Source organism: Zalophus californianus, chromosome 14 (genome assembly GCF_009762305.2).
Source record: "Zalophus californianus isolate mZalCal1 chromosome 14, mZalCal1.pri.v2, whole genome shotgun sequence".
NCBI lineage: Eukaryota > Metazoa > Chordata > Mammalia > Carnivora > Otariidae > Zalophus > Zalophus californianus.
Window position 1 is genome coordinate 19,235,588 of NC_045608.1, and position 16,028 is coordinate 19,251,615.

Here is a 16,028-nt window from a genome sequence, read left to right on the forward strand (position 1 = left end):
TTGTACAACAAACACGTGTTCTTTTGGTGACTAGAGAAAGCATTCTGTGGGCAGTGAGTGGTGTTGGGGTTGTTTGGACATTAAGCTGTTATTGGGGTCCTCGAGCATGGCCGTTTATCAGAGGCGGCTGAGGGTTTAATTCTGAATTCCTGTCCTTGCACACACCCCTCCCACAGCACCCCCTTGAGCATCCCGGGGTACACAAGTATCCCCAAACGGTTCGTTCCCCTGGACCACACAGGCTTGTTCCACCAAAAACGGTTTGTAGAAGCTGCGAAAAGGCGTGGAGTGTGAGCAGAGATGATAGAACATCCCGACCTCGTGCTAAGTTACAGACTCTCAGGGGCTTCGTCTGTGCCGTGACACCCCCCGCCTACCACCAAGCCCAGTTCCCTGGTGCCTGGCACATAGTAAGCACTCAGTAAATTTCTGTGGAGTAAATAACTTTGATGTTGAACTTTACCTGGTACAACAGTGAGTCCAGGGTAGGCAGGAAGAGCTCAGCAGGGGGAGAGATCACTGGGTTGTAATGGTTTTGACCAAGAGGATGGGTAAGGAAGAGGGAGGGGTGCAAGCAAACCCGCAGAGGCTGGGATGTGTGAGGAGGTCAGAGAGGGTGGGAGGAAGGGTTTGTTTGGGGTGGGGTGGGGGATGGGACTGGAGAGGAAATTTGGGGCTCAACTACAAGGGCTATTGGATTTCCGCTGGAGGACAGTAGGGAGCCATTGAAGGTTGTTGAGCAGGGAATGGGCTTTTAATTCGCCGAAAGTGAGCAAGGTAGGGAAGCCAGCAGTTCAGACATTTAATGGAGCTCCGTGGCTGCCCATGCTGTGCCAGCGCTCCTTCCAAGTGCCCCGGGCAAGGGCACAGGCAGCAACTGAGCAGGCAGTGACAGCCGAGGGACCCCAGGTTGCCTGGGGTGCAGTGGTTACTGGTTTGGATGTGGACCCAAGCGTCCTGTCCGGGTTTGAGGTCTGCTTCGCCATGCACTGGCTATTTGGTTTGGGACATGTCTCTTCACCAATCTGAGCCTCAACGTTCTCATCTGGAAAATGGGATTGTAATAAGGATGGCCATGGAACTTCAGTTCAGTGAGGTGGTGTGCAAACAGCTTGGTCGACGCTGGGCACAGTTAAATGCTCCGTGGTTGCTGTGTTGGAAGCATGGTGGTGGTGGGAACCCAAGGGCGGGGGACAGCTGAGGGAGTGCCCTAACCAGGTGGACAAGTCCTGGGAGACCCAAGATGGAGAGAAGATGGTCCTTCATGCGGTGCTAGGCGGACAGAGGGGCACTGAGGATGGGCAGCATGGTGCCCAGCAGGACCCTGCACGGGTGACGCCTTCATCCCAGCTTGCTTGCCTTGAACACCGACCGTCCTGCCTCCTGTGGTGTCTTGGGCACATTGGGACAGTTGGTCACCCTAATGCCCACCCCAGACATCTGCACCGGCCTCTGAGCACAGTAGAGAGCTGGGGCGGGTTTGAGCCGGGGGCAGTGCCGTGTGATCTGCGTCAGCCGGGGGACCAGGTTCTGCGCATTTTCCCCTGATGGAAATCTCTCCCCTCTGGCTTGTCTCTGCAGGACCAGCTGAAGCAGTGTTTCTCCAGGCGGCCCCCCGAGGCCAAGGATACCGACACCCTCGTGCAGGAAGCTGACAGCCAGTATGGGACATGGACGGACCAGCGCCAGAGCCGGGAGAGGTAGGGCCTGCGGGGCTCCGGGCTGCAGGGTGGGGCGTCTGGATGGAAGGCAGCATGGCCCACATGCCCCCCCATTTCTGTATCCCTTGAACCCACGTCGTCTGTAGGTAGCAGCGTAATCCATTCTTGTCTGAAAAAAATTGAGAAAGTACAAAAAAATTATTTTAAAAGGATATACGAAATGTCCAAAATAGGTAAATCCATAGAGACGGAGAGTAGATTAGTTGTCAGGGGCTGGGGCGGGGGGCGGGGGTTAAGTACCAGGCTTCCTTTTGGGCAGATGTCCTAGAACTATATCATGGTAATGCCTGCACCACACCGTCGATGTGCTCAACGTCACTGATAGTCAACTTTACGTTATGTGTATTTGACCATGATGAAAGGAAGTACAAAGAAAATGAAAACTACCTGTAACCCCAGCACACGGGTCATTAACGAAGGCACTGATGCTTTTTGCTACACGTCTGTCTAGACTTTTTTTTTTTCCAGTAAGTCCGTGTGTGTTTATAAACAGAGGAGCACGCCCCACATGTTGCTTCATAAGCTGTGTCTTGCATTTAACATCACCCCAGTTGATGGCTTGTAGGGCCCTCAGATATCTGCCTGATACAGGAGGCAGGCAGCTCGGAATCCCAGCTCCACCCTAGCTGCCGATAGGACTCTGGGTAACTGAGTTTATATGCCTTCCAGAGTTGACGTTCCTCCTCTGTAGGAAGGGAATGATGCTTGTAAAAACAGCCGGGGTTTACTGAGCGTACGTGCCAAGCACTGTTGTAAGTACGTAAATGTGTTAACGTCTAATCCTGTTGCCCCATCTTGCAGAGGTGAAGGCTGAGGCACCCCACCACACGGGGTTGTTGGGAGGGGAACCTGTGGGCAATTAGCATATTTCCTGGCACATAGTAGGAGCACCTGCTCATGGGCCCTGTTCATTGTTTTAAAAATACAATTTTTCTTCTCCCCCTGGGGCGGGATCGAGCACAGGAGTGGCTTCGTGGACACATGGGGTGGACACTGCCGTGTTCTCAGCTCACGTCTTCCCTAGCCTAAGGCCCCAGGATCGCGTGGGCACACTACCACGGTCAGGGTTGCATGGTCTTTTGAAGTCAGAGAGACCTGGGTTGCCTCCAGCGTGGCCCTGTGCTGGCCCGTGTCTCTGTGTGACTCGGTTTCCTCGCCTGTGGTTGGTATGCCCAGGGATCGGGTGCACTCAGCCCCAGGTCCCCCACCTGCTTTCCCTGTGCTCCCAGCCGGGAGTGGTCGTCACAAGCCTCTACTGGGTTATGTCCCACAGCTGACGATGTGAAAGTCGGATGGAGGTGGATGGAATTGAAAATGGGTACGAAGAAGACAAAGGGAAGCAAAGGTTTCTTGTAGTACCCGTGAAAGCCTTTTCTCGCTGAACCCGTGACATGGGTGCCGTTAATGAGCGTTCTTAAATGTCACTAGACTTCACTTAAGATTTCCTGCAAGAGCCCTCTGGACTCTGAGTCCGGAAGCCTGCGTCTCGGTTTTGCCCCCTTCCTGGGCCTCCGTTCCCCCCCGCAGCTGGCCTCTGGGACCTGGGGCCGCTCCTGGTGGGGGTGGGCGCCCCCTTTTGTTCTCCGGAGGTACTGCAGCGCCCCCTCCCCGGGCTGTCCAGCAGCCGCGCGTCCTCAGCCCTGGCCAGCAGCGCCATCTGCTGCCTCCTCGGTGGTATTTCCCTCTTGTCTGGGCGGGGAGGCGTAGGGGGAGGTTGCTTCAGTCTCACCCCGCACCCCCACATCCTGCCTGTTCCGAGTAATAAAATCATCCCAGGGCGGACAGAGCGTGGATGTGCTCCCGCCGTGAAGCACCAGGATAGGCTCTGGGCAGGGGTGCAGCCCGGGTGGCTTCCAGGGGAGACCCTCCTATCAGGAGGTGGTGTCCTGTGCCCGGCTGCCCTTCCTCAGGGTTGGCTCTCCCATGCTCTTGACTTTGGTGTCTTTTTAATGGGGGGTGCTTTTTAGCTTAATGACTTATTTTTACATATTTAACTTCCTGAGGCTAATCCTACTTGATAGCATTATGGTGGCCGTAGTAGGACTGGGGAGAGGATTCAGTGACTCAGTGCATAGCAGTGCCTAGCACATAGTAAGTGCTCAGTAAATCTTGACTGAATGCATGCATGAATGAATGGAACCATGCAGAAAGTTCCCCTGCTTCCTGCTCTACCACAAGGGACTGCTGGTGATTTTTTGATCGATGTCAGCACTGTCCAACAGAAATACAACTCAAGCCGCAAACACGGGGTGTGGGTCATTTAAGATGTCCCAGGAGCCACCTCAAAAGAGTAAAAAAGAAACATCTTAATTTAAATAACAATATTTTAGTGAATCCAGATTTGAAATATTATTAGTTCAACATGCATCAGTATTTTATATTCTCTCTCTTTTTTTTTTTTTTTCCAAAGTGGTGGGAATCCAGTGTGGACTCTATACTCTGGGCTCACACTCGCCACATGGCAAGGGCCCAGTCGCCATGTGTGCCCAGTGTCTCCAGCCCTCCTGCCCAGGGCAGGGTTGGAGGGTCTGGAATGGGACCAGACCGGCTCCTCCCATTCCATCCCTGTCCAGGTGTTCTGGAAGCACCACGAACAGTGCCAGGCTTGCCCAGAAAGGACATACCCTACAGGGATGTCCTGTGTCTTAGAAAGCACAGCCTGAACCTGCTTTCTGCAGCTCCTCTACTTGAAATTCAGTTCTGTGCTTGAAATTCAGTTCTGTGCAACCACCTGCACAAATGATGTCTCCCTTCCTTCTTTTCTCGTAGTCTGGCCCCCGAGTCCCCGTCCCCAGACAGCAGTGCCGTGTCGGCCCGGAAGCAGCTCCCCAGCAGCCGCTTGTCCTCACTGTCCTCCCAGACGGAGGCCACCTCAGCCGGGGACCAGCACAGTTGCTCCAGGGACCAGCGGAGCACCAGCGTGGACCGATCCAGCACCGATTTGGAATCCACCGATGGGATGGAGGGGCTGCCTCCGCCAGACCCCTGCCCCTCGAAGAGGGTGGACGACTTCTCCTTCATTGATGTAAGTCCGTAACTGGGAGCGTGTGTTGGAAAGAGTCCTTTCTTCTTAAAGGGATGCTCTGGCATCTCCCAGTGGGTGGCCCCTCTCAGGGGTAGAATCTGTGTGCCAGGGACCCCTGTGGTGGGTGCAGAGGGAACAGTCTTTGCGATGGGACTGATGTCTGCGTGTATCTTGCACCTGCCACACACCAGCTGTGTGTCTTGGGGCACATGCCTTCACCTCTCTGAGCCTTGGCTTCCTCACCCACTGATAACCAGCACAGTGGGCTCCACGACCTCAAATATAATCACATGGGTTCAAATTAAAACTGATCCTAGCCCCCACCTGTTAGGTAAGCAGGAAGTCAGGCGCCTCATCTCCGGGGGGTTGGGGGACAGTTGGGGGGGTGGGCTGCCTGAGGTTTGCAATTCCAGGCGTGCAGAGTCTGGAGTTTTGCTCAGACCCATTCTGCTGGGTGTTCTCACCAAGGTCTTGCTCGGCAGGACATGTCTCTGATGCCCGCGGATCCAAGTCTCTCTGTAAATGGGTAGTGGCAGCTCCGGGAAGGGGGACCCTTCGGGCATAGATAGCCCTCACGTGGGTCCCCAGGGGCAGCCCCTAGAACTCAGCTTTTCTAGGTCCCAGGCAGAACCAGCCTCCCAGCTGCCAGTCGCCCAGGCCCAGTGGCATCCTGCTCTAGCCCCTTCCAGACCAGTACCTGTCCTCTTTCCTCCCGCACGGGCCCCACCTGCAGGGGGCAGGCACAGTTTCCTTTTCAATCCTCAAAGTCCCATTATTCTGCCCCCTGACAGTAGGGCTACCCGCCCCCAGCCCACCGTGCTGTGGATGCATCGTCTAAATGGTGCAGAACCTAAAAGCAACCCACTCTCCTGGCAGTAAAGCCTCATGCCCACACCCTTAGGGATGGCTACCCAGATTCCCCCCCAGAGAAGGAAGCCCCAGTGCTTTGGGAGAAGGGGCTTCCTCTGGATCCTCAAAGGGAATTCCCCCTTCTAAGTACAGTTGGGGTCTCTTGCTGGCACCTCTGGATTAAGGGCAGAGATGGGGAAAGACACAAGTTTGGTCTCCCTTGGGCCACCCCATTATATAAACATGCACATGGTGTGGGTTGGAAGGATTCAGTTAGGTGATGTGTTCAGGTATTCATTCAACAGACATGTGCCAAGCTCAAGCTGTGTGCCAAGCGTGGCTGTAGCTTACGTGCTTATATGATGTCCCCGGGCCATGGTACAATCCGCTGGACTTACCTTTTAGAACACTAAGCCATTCTTTCTCAGGGTCCATTATAAATACCAATGGCGGTGTCAACAGCCACCAGTCCCCAAGTGGTGAGACTGCTCATAGGCCAGTAGCCCAGGAGGCAAAAATTCCTGCCCCATCCTGCAGATGGGAGAACCAACGTGGCCATTGGGTGACTGAAATGCGAGTGTCCCCGATCGCAGGTCTGGCTGCTTATTTATCACGTACTTAAGTCTACGGGCACTGCCCACTGGAACTGGGGGCTCCTGCGGGGGCTGTTTGGAGGCTGAAAGGAAAGCTGAGGCACCAAGGCATCCGGGCCCTGCCCCAGCCTGTGGCCAAGGGGTAACCCTGGGGATACAGACCCAACTGCCCTGCAAGCCAGCTCCTTCCTCCCCCTTTCTCTGAGTCTGAAAAACTGGATCCGAGAAGCGATCCCCCAGTTTGGGACTTCCGCCCCCCCATCAGCTCCCCCCACTGGCTGCCATTGTGACCATTTCCAGAAGAAGCTGCACAAACATCAGCTCCCTCCTCCCGCGCCCAGTGTGGTGTCTGCCGCTTACCAACCGGTGGGAAATGATTCACTGAAATTAGCCCATCATCGCTCCTTGAAAAGGCCTTGGCTGACGGAGCTTGTCCACAGCAGACCCGAGAGGGAGGACCCCACATTTCAGGCGCGCACAGGAGATGGCCTGTAACAGCTCCTGCCTGTGTCAGCCTTGGTCAGACGCTGTCTCAAACCAGGACTTGCCCCGCCCGGACTCATGAATTCTCTCGACCACCGTGGGTGGCAGGTACTCCTGAGACCCCCTTTTCTCCAAAGAGGGACACCTCAGGGAGGTGAAGTCCGCGGCTCGAGCTGACACACCTAGGATTTGAACCGAGGGGAATTTGAACGCAGAGCTCTCAGTTCTTCGCCATCATCCCCCTGGGCGATAGCTGGGCCAGGGGCTGCCCCGCCTCCTGGCTGGGCCCACCTGGCTGGTGTGCCTCCCTGACACCTTTCGTCACTCAGTCACCGACTGTCCACCTGCCTCTGCGCAGAGTGTGATGCTTGTAGGCAAAGGCTTGGTGCAAGTGCATTGCTCTGTACCCTCTACCTGCCCCCCAATTATTGTGGATGGAGGGGGACCGCACCGAGGATGCCCCAGCTCCCGGGCCCCGTATGAATAGGGTTCCCGTGAGAATTTAGTTAGATGATGTATTCAGTTATCCATTCAGTGAGCATACAAACACTGATTGGGCCCCTGCTGTATACCGAGCACTGTTCCAGCTTCCATGCTCCTATGTCACCAGGGGGGAGAAGGCATTTTCATTCATGTCCACTGTGGGGCTGTGCCAGGGCCTTCAAGGCTCATGTGATCATTGTAACCAGCCTGTGTGGTGTGTTTCGCAGAGAAATGGGGGCTTACAGTGTTGAGGTGCCCATAAAAATGTGAAGATGTTGGCCCACGTACCACTCAGACAGCATCTCATGTGTCAGGGAAGCTCCCGTGGGTGGCGCCCTCAACTAATGGTTCCCTTTGCTCTCTCCCTCTTCCTGCCTGCCGCTCCCAAAGCAAACCTCAGTCCTCGACTCAAGTGCCCTCAAGACCCGGGTGCAGCTCAGCAAGAGAAGCCGCCGCCGGGCTCCCATCTCCCACTCCCTCCGGCGCAGCCGAGTTAGTGAGTCGGAGAACAGGTGTCCTTTGGAGGAGGAGGCTGGCAATGTGTGGATGTTCAAGGACTCAACAGGTACACCGTGCCCTCCCTTCTCCACAGATGCCACACTGAACAGCAGGACAGACTTAGGTTAGACACCAAGAACTTCTTGACTTTGTAGGATGTTAGAAGGCAGTTACATAGGAGCCTGTGCTCTCTGATTCTACAGACCTTATTAGAAATTAGGTGAAAAAGATTTTTTTCAGGATGATATATTCACTGGGGCTCCACGGGTTGTCAGGGACGGAGATACAACTTAATAGGTTTTTGCTGTTTCTGCCTTTACCCTTACTGAAGTCACTGATACTTTCTTGAGGTTTGTTTGCGGGTCTTTGCCCAGATTCTCGAGGTGAAAGATCAGTTCTGTTTATCATCAGTCTTTATGTTTCCAATGAATTATTTTAAGGCTACTCATTTTCCTTCAAGGACTTCTTTGGCTGAGTCCTATGTCAAAACCTGAACTGAATCTCAAAGAGCCAATAGGCATCAGCCAGGGAAGGGTATTCCGTACAGAACAGTGGGCTCAAAGGGGCAGGTGTGCGGGAGGCCCATCTCTGTGTGTGGCAGAGGTCTCTCTAAGCAGTTCAGGGCTGCTCAAGCCAGGAATAGCAGGGGTCGTGCCGGAAGGGTGGGCAGAGGCCTGCTCATGGACAGTCGATTCCTTGCTAAGGAGTTCAACTTTGTCTGTGGATGGGGACACATGGAGGAGTGTTAAGAAGCAAAATCTCCTCTTGGATACTATAGCAGGTGACCTCCCTGCTCTGCACATATGCAGCGGTGTGTCCCCCAAACACTTGCAGGGCCTTTGTTCACATGGGGTTTGCCCTCTCCTACCTCATGTTTATTATTATTATTATTATTATTTTAAAGATTTTATTTATTCGCGATAGAGTGAGAGAGAGCATGCACAGAGGGAGAGGCAGACTCCCCGCTGAGCAGGGAGCCCGATGCAGGGCTCGATCCCAGGACCCCAAGATCATGATCTGAGCCGAAGGCAGCCACTTAACCGACTGAGCCACCCAGGCGCCCCCCCCTCATGTTTATTATTAAAGGAAGTGTTTAAATGCCTTGATTGAGACCTCTGCACACTCTTTGGGTTTTCTGAGCTAAATTCCACCCAGCTGCCTGGAGCAAATAAAAACCAGCATGGGGACAGAGTCATACCAGTACCCCCAGCTGGAACGTGGCAGCAGCCCTCTGGTTCCCAGCAGCCTCGAGGAACCGGCCTGGGGCTGGGGAAGGCCTGGGGGTATGCCTTCTGAACACACCCCAGTTCCCTGCATGGCCTAGGGGCTCCAGGGGAGCAGGCCTTGCCTGGTTCCTCCTCGTCCCTCCCCACGTCCTCCCTGCACTCCTCACTGCCCCCAAGCTCGGCCCAGGGCCTCCGGGAGGCTGAAACTCCTCACCGCACACTCCCGGAGGAGTGGGGACAAACGGTCCATGTCGCCAAAGTCTCTCCTGTGAGGCTGGAACATGGCAATGGAGGGAAGTCCCAGAAATGGGGACTCTGGCGAAGGGAAGTGGCTTCTGGTCAGGCCTTCCACGAGACACACGAAGCCCTCCACGCCCTCTTCCGAGACCACCAGCCCCGTGCATTGCTGGCTGAAGGCGTTTCTGTCTCCTTGCCTCTCTGCCAAAGACTTCCTTCTCTTTCCCTGACTGGGAAGGAGCCAGGAGCCAGGAGGGGGGTCTGTCTGTGCCTCCTCCCAGGAGAACATCCGTCATACTGCGTTGTCAACCATGAGGAACCTGAGTTTGTCCTCATTCATATAACGGGCCAGTGACGACTTCCGGGCTGGGCTGGCGCGAGGGCTGCATGAGGGACTGTGTGCAGAGGGTCCGGTGGCTGCCAGTGACGTCAGTGCTCTTTTCTTTGCGACAGAAGAGAAATCTCCCAGGAGGGAAGAGTCCGATGAGGAGGAGGAGAAGCCCTCCAGGGCTGAGAGGACCCCCACCAGCCATCCGCAGAGGATGCCTGTGTTTCCAGGCATGGACCCGGCAGTGCTAAAGGTACCGAGCTTCACACCCAGAGCTACCCTCAACCTTGGCAGCGAGGAGAACAGGCCCCATGTGTCCTTCCCTCCCTCCCTTCCCCATTCCCCCTTCCCTCCTTCCTTCCTCCCTTCCCTCCCTCCCTCCCCCCTCCTTCCTTCCTTTCTTCCTCCCTCCCTTCCTTCCTTCCTTCCTTCCCTCCCTCCTTCCCTCCCCTCCAGTTTTGAAACAGTTCAGCTCACAAGAAGTTGCAGAAATAGTGCAGGGGGTCGGCATGCGTGCCCCACCCAGTTTCCCCCAGTAATACCCCACATGGCCACAGTATCTGCCATTTTTTGCAAGACCTAAAAGTCAGTAAACAGCACACGCACACCTGTCCCTGTGGCTGATTTATAAACCTGGCAAATGGGACCGTCTGGCGGCCGCTGCCCTAGGCCAGGGGTTTCCTGCCTTTCGTTTCCAGCGTTGGAACAAATGCTGTGTCCCCGGGCAGCCCAGCACAGCAGGCTGCAAAGGCGTGGGCTCCAGGCGGGTGCCCCACGGAACTCCCGAGGCCGGTCCTTGGGTCCCTGGACACCGCTCAGATCTCCCGCACGCTGTCGAGTTGAGGCTCCTGTAACTCGTTTGCTACGGTTAGCGTGAGCTCCTTGAACCTGGGGGCAGCCACACCTGCTCCCATCGGGCAACGCTCAGCAGTCAGCAACAGTCGGGGGAGGCTACTGGACTCATTCTGGAAGGAGCCCTGGGGTTGGGGTTGGGCAGACCCAGGGTGAATCCCAGGTCTTGAAAACTGTGTGCCTCTAGGCACACTGCTTGATCTTTGACCTTGAGGCTACTCCTCTGTAAAATGGGGAAAGGCAGGCTCTACTTCCAGCTGATGTGTGTCACATACATTAGGCCTGGTCACCAAATGGCGGGTGCTTGGCGCACAGAGGTGTCAGGTGGACAGTGGTGATGGCGGCCGTCCAGCGTTGCCTCGGAGACACCTGTCACCTGCCACCATCACACCCCTGGGCCCCCAGGGGAACTCTGTGAACATCATACTGTCATCCCATTCCTGACCATAGCCCGCCCAAAATGGGGGAAATCTGCCCTGCCTTTTTCCTGTGGGAACGTGATAGTCAAAATCTCATTATATCCCTGTGGACACAGGACCAAGAAGCTTCGCAGAGCTGAGTGTCATCTGCAAGATGGGGCCGTTACCTCCATGCCGGGGTTCTTGGGAAGTGAAAGGAGACAGAACATCCCGTCCCAAGAGCATACAAATGGTGGCTTTTCCATCAAAGAGGAGATGACAGGATTGTGTGGGGTTTTGGTGGTGGTTCTTTGATCCTAGTGGCCAAGGGTAACTGTGTAGACTACCCGCCTGGCCTCCGATTTCTCTTAGCCTCCAAAGTCAGGCGGCATCTCCCCCGCCCCTGTGTTTCCTGCCTGGGTCCAGTTGCCAGGGGGCCCTGTTGTTGCCAAACAGTGACGGTTGCCATCAGATGGGAGCCTTCCGCAGACCCGAGGTGGTAACAGACTCGGCTCTCTCCTCTCTCCCCAGGCTCAGCTGCACAAGAGGCCAGAGGCCGACAGTCCCAGCGAGGCCTCAGGCTGGGCCCCCCAGCCCAAGACCCCCAAGTCCCCCTTCCAGCTGGGCAGTCGCGTGCTGCCCTCCAGCATGGAGAAGGACGACAGGTGAGGGGTCTTGGGGATGAGGCCTCCACCCTGGACTCAGGATGCAATTCTGGGAGGTGCTTGTCTGGGTCTTAGAGCTGGATGCAAAGGGGAGTTGCAGCTGTGTGTTCCCCTCTAGCAGCAGAACTTTGTTCACGTGAACTCTCGGCAGCCTGAGATCTAAGAACACACACCAGGGTCGGGGGAAGACGACCAGGAATCAGGCCGGCCGGCCTTGCCCTTCCCCCACCCCCCTCCACGTCCCACATGGAAATCCAGGGCTGTGTTGTGGGAAGACTACTGACCTAGTCCAGCCGAGCTGCTTGGCCTGGGGGGGGGGGGGGTCACTCTGCTTCTCTGGGCCTCAGTCTCCTTATCTGCAAAATGGGTTGACTCATCATTCTAACCTTCCAGGGTGGTCATGAGGACAAAAGGAGAAAGTGTGTGCAGAGCTGGCTTGCAGACGTGTTCGAGAAAGGATAGTGGGATTTTGGGGCACCCAGGTGGCTCAGTCAGTTGAGCGTCCGATTCTTGATTTCAGCCCAAGTCACGATCTCAGGGTCTTGAGATCGAGCCCTGCATCGGGCTTTTCTAACCGCAAGTTAACACATAAAAGCGAGGGATTATTCACACTAAGTTGTAATGTTGTAAGTGCTGCGGCAGAGCGGGGTTTGGCAAGCTGTAGCCCACGGGCCAAGTTCCACCCACCGTCTGTTTGTGTAAATAAAGCTTTATTGGCACCCAGCCATACCCATTCCTCTCCGTATAGGGCTGCTCCCCTGTTAGGGCTGTGGGGTTGACTAGTTGTAGCAGGCACCCCAGGACCCACAAAGTCAAAAAAGATGGCAGCGTGAGGGGTTCCCAGGCTTAAGTCACAGCATGTGCAAAGGCCTGGGGGCCTGATGTCACAGGGGGTCTGTAGGCAGAGCCTAGTAGCAGAGCACAGAGCGGGCTGTGGGAAGCAGAAGGACACAAGAGGCTACGAGAAACCAGGGCCATAGCTGAGACGGTGCCTCTCGTGCTCTGGAGATACCGGAATTGCAGGGTGGCTCTGGAGTCAGCCGGGCACTCCAGTGTTTCTCCGGGGCTGGAGGAGCCCCCGTACCAGGGTCTCAGAGGAACCTCTCTGGAGGCCTGGTCTGGTGCCCCTGCCATCGGGGGAGGCTTGCCTGGGGCACCCCAGAGCCCTGTCTGCCCAGGGGACCTCTCCTTCCTTGCACACCGCCCATCCCACCCCAGCTGGTCAGCAACTGTTCCCTGAGCCCTCTGGGGGTTGGGGTCAGGAACTTTCTCTGAGATCAAACATAGGTTGGATCTTGTGAGTACTTGTGTTTGATTATAAAGTAGGATATGCTCCAGTCCCCCATCCATGTTGATGTAAAAGTTGGGTATTCATCCTTTCTGACGGCTGAGTAACATTCCATCGTATATATGGACCACATCTTCTTTATCCGTTCGTCTGTTGAAGGGCATCTCGGCTCTTTCCACGGTTTGGCTATTGCGGACACTGCTGCTATGAACATGGGGGTGCATGTGGCCCTTCTTTTCACTACATCTGTATCTTCGGGGTAAATGCCCGGGAGTGCAATTGCTGGGTCACAGGGCAGCTCTGTTTTTAATTTTTTGAGGCACTTCCACACTGTTTTCCAAAGTGGCTGCACCACCTTGCATTCCCACCAACAGTGTAAGAGGGTTCCCCTTTCTCCACAACCTCTCCAACATTTGTTGTTTCTTGCCTTGTCAATTTTTGCCATTCTATCAAGACTATGCTAAGTGAAATAGGTCAAGCAGAGAAAGTCAATTATCATATGGTTTCACTTATTTGTGGAACATAAAGAATAGCGTGGAGGACATTAGGAGAAGGAAGGGAAAATGAAGGGAGGAAATGGGAGGGGGAGACAAACCATGAGAGACGATGGACTCCGAGCAACAAACTGAAGGTTCTAGAGGGGAGGGGCTAGGGGGATGGGTGAGCTCGGCGATGGGTATTAAGGAGGGCGCGTTCTGCATGGAGCACTGGGTGTTATATGCAAACAGTGAATCATGGAACACTACATCAAAATCTAATGATGTACTCTATGGTGATGACATAATAAAATAAAATTTAAAAAAATAAAGTAGTATATGCTCACCATAGAAATTTTGGAAAATATAGGGGCACCTGGGTGGCCCAGTCACTAAGTGTCTGCCTTCGGCTCAAGTCATGATCCCAGAATCCTGGGATCGAGCCCCGCATCCGGCTCCCTGCTCTGTGGGAAGCCTGCTTCTCCCTCTCCCCCTGCTTGTGTTCCCTCTCTCGCTGTGTCTCTCTCTGTCAAATAAATAAATAAAATCTTAAAAAAAATTTTTGGAAAATATAAAAAGAATATAAAGCAGAAAACAAAGTCACCCATGATCCCACCCCCCAAAGACCACCAGTGTGACATCGGGCCATCTCTTCTTCCATTTTGATTTTTAAAATGTAGTTGAGATCACAACATACATGTAGCTTCTTTTCCTGTTACGTGTTTCATGTGGGCCATTTTCCCAAGGCCTTTACACACACTTCATAAAAACGATCTTTTTCTTGAAAAGAGTTGTGAAGAGTCATGACTTTATGGCTTTTGTTAGGGTGGTATGGTCTCGCTATAAGCACTTCTGAGAACACAGCAAAGTCCATGAAGAAAGTGAAAACTAAAATACTTGGGAGTGTCATGATTGAGATGGTGGCTGCTCGAATATATTCACTTTGAGAAGACTCACTGACCTGCACACTTATGGTTTGAGTAGTTTTCTGCATGTGTGTTCTTCACTTTAAAAAAGTTAAACCTTACCTCCCCCAAATGGTCACGTGTTACCGTTTGGTAAACATAAGGCATCTATCTGTGTCTCATGGACATCATGTTAGTCAGTGTTCTCCAAAGAAACAGAACCAATAGGATGTGTATATACACAGACACACACAGAAGCAGGGGGAGGAAGGGAGGGAGAGAGAGAGAGAGAAGAGGGAGAGAGAGTTAGAAATTGAGATTGAGATTGATTTTAAGGAACTGGCTCCCCCAATCGTGGGTAGTACCACCAAGTGCAAAATCTGAAGGGCAGGCCAGTAGGCTAGAGACTCAGGGAAGAACCAATATTGTAGTTTGAGTCCCCAAAGCAGTCTGTGATCAGAATTCCCTCTTCTTCTGGGGAGGTCAGTCTTTTTCTATTAAGGTCTTCAACTGATTAGATGAGGCCCACCCCTAATAAGGAGGGTAATCTGCTTTACTGAAAGCCGACTGATTTAAATACTAATTTCGTCTTTAAAAATGCCTTCACAGAACCATCTAGAACAATGTTCAACCAAATATCTAGGTACCATGGCCTAGCCGAGTTGACACATACAATTAACCATCATGGGCATTTACCTGGGTTGAGAACTAGAAGGATGGAGGCATGCCTGGGGTGATGGATGGATGGAGATAATTCATGTGTCAGTGTGACTTCACAGCTACAGATTATTTCATAGAATGGGCGTACCGTGATTCATTTATGTTTCCTTGTTGTTGGGTGCTTTGTTTAATTCCTGTTTCTTGCTCATCGATCACATTAACATGGCATCTTTACCACCTGCAAGTGCCCGGCTCAGCATCACCTGGGCACTGAGGATGCGGGGTCAGGTACCTCACAGCCCTGCCCGCAAGGAGCCCTCAGGCTGGCTCGCAGTTGACTCTCACTGGCTTTGTGGTTTCAGGTCGGAAGAGCCCTCTCCCCAGTGGTTAAAGGAGCTAAAATCCAAGAAGAGGCAAAGCCTGTATGAGAACCAAGCTTGAGCAGGTATGAAGTGGGGACTCAGTGAGGAACCTGGACCAGGAGACAAAAGGGTCAGAGACTCGAGGTGTTGTATCCTAGGAGAGACAAGGGAAAACGGGTGCGGGTGTTCTGGGTTCCAATAAAGAGGGTAGTGCTGATCTGTTTCCTCTTAGGGGAAAAAAACCCAGGTGGGCAGCCTGGTCGAGGAGCCAGATAACCTAGGCTCTGGGCTCACACACTAATCACTGCATCTCAAAACCCTTTTATGGAGTGGAAAGGCAGGACATCAGGGGTTAGCTTAATCTGAAATGTCTCCAATTTTTACATTCATATACAACCTATATGATTAAAATTTAACTTGAAATAAAAAAAGGATTTTAAAAAAGTCAAATGATTAGATATGCCCTGGTGTGGGTCCCAAATGACTTCGTATCTCAGGGGAACTTCAGGTTCCCCATCTGTAAAATGGGTAATAGCGCCCATGTCACTGAGGGGTCCCCGGGGCTTACTGAGGAGGCACTAAAGTGCTGGCGGTCAGTCCTAGGTGTAGGAGCATATGGCTCATGCCCCCTGAAAGCTGGCTCTGATGTGAGCAGCCCAGGAGACCTGCCAGCCCCTTAGCCGGAGACCTCAGATGCAGAAAACACTGACCACAAAGCGTTTTCATGACCTGCTTAGTGGCAAAACCTGACCGTGTGGATGTCTGTACGTTACGCTGCGGGTATATTATGGGGGCATTTCATAATATGTATGTGTGCACATATGCATGTGTATCTGTGTATATAATAACCCCCCCCCCAAATTCTAAATTCCCAGGTAATCTGTGCTCAAGGTTTCGGATAAGGAATGGGATCCTGTGTTGATTTTTGTGTGTAGTGCTCTACATGTGGTATCTCTCTGAACCTTCCAGCCATCCATTT

At 53.5% G+C, this 16,028-nt stretch overlaps 1 protein-coding gene across 4 annotated transcripts in view; it reads left to right on the forward strand.

The window, feature by feature from the left end:
• KIAA1671 (KIAA1671 ortholog) overlaps positions 1 to 16,028 on the forward strand; it is a 150,678-nt gene that overhangs the window by 129,077 nt on the left and 5,573 nt on the right. For 3 of the 4 annotated variants that reach the window (XM_027575846.2, XM_027575848.2, XM_027575847.2), the window contains 6 exons: positions 1,582 to 1,700; positions 4,491 to 4,746; positions 7,545 to 7,719; positions 9,569 to 9,696; positions 11,225 to 11,358; positions 15,050 to 15,132. In XM_027575846.2, coding sequence (XP_027431647.2) covers positions 1,582 to 1,700; positions 4,491 to 4,746; positions 7,545 to 7,719; positions 9,569 to 9,696; positions 11,225 to 11,358; positions 15,050 to 15,128 — 891 coding nt within the window. In that variant the 3' untranslated portion in view covers positions 15,129 to 15,132. The remainder of the gene's footprint in view (positions 1 to 1,581; positions 1,701 to 4,490; positions 4,747 to 7,544; positions 7,720 to 9,568; positions 9,697 to 11,224; positions 11,359 to 15,049; positions 15,133 to 16,028) is intronic. The other variant, XM_027575849.2, reaches the window with a different exon arrangement.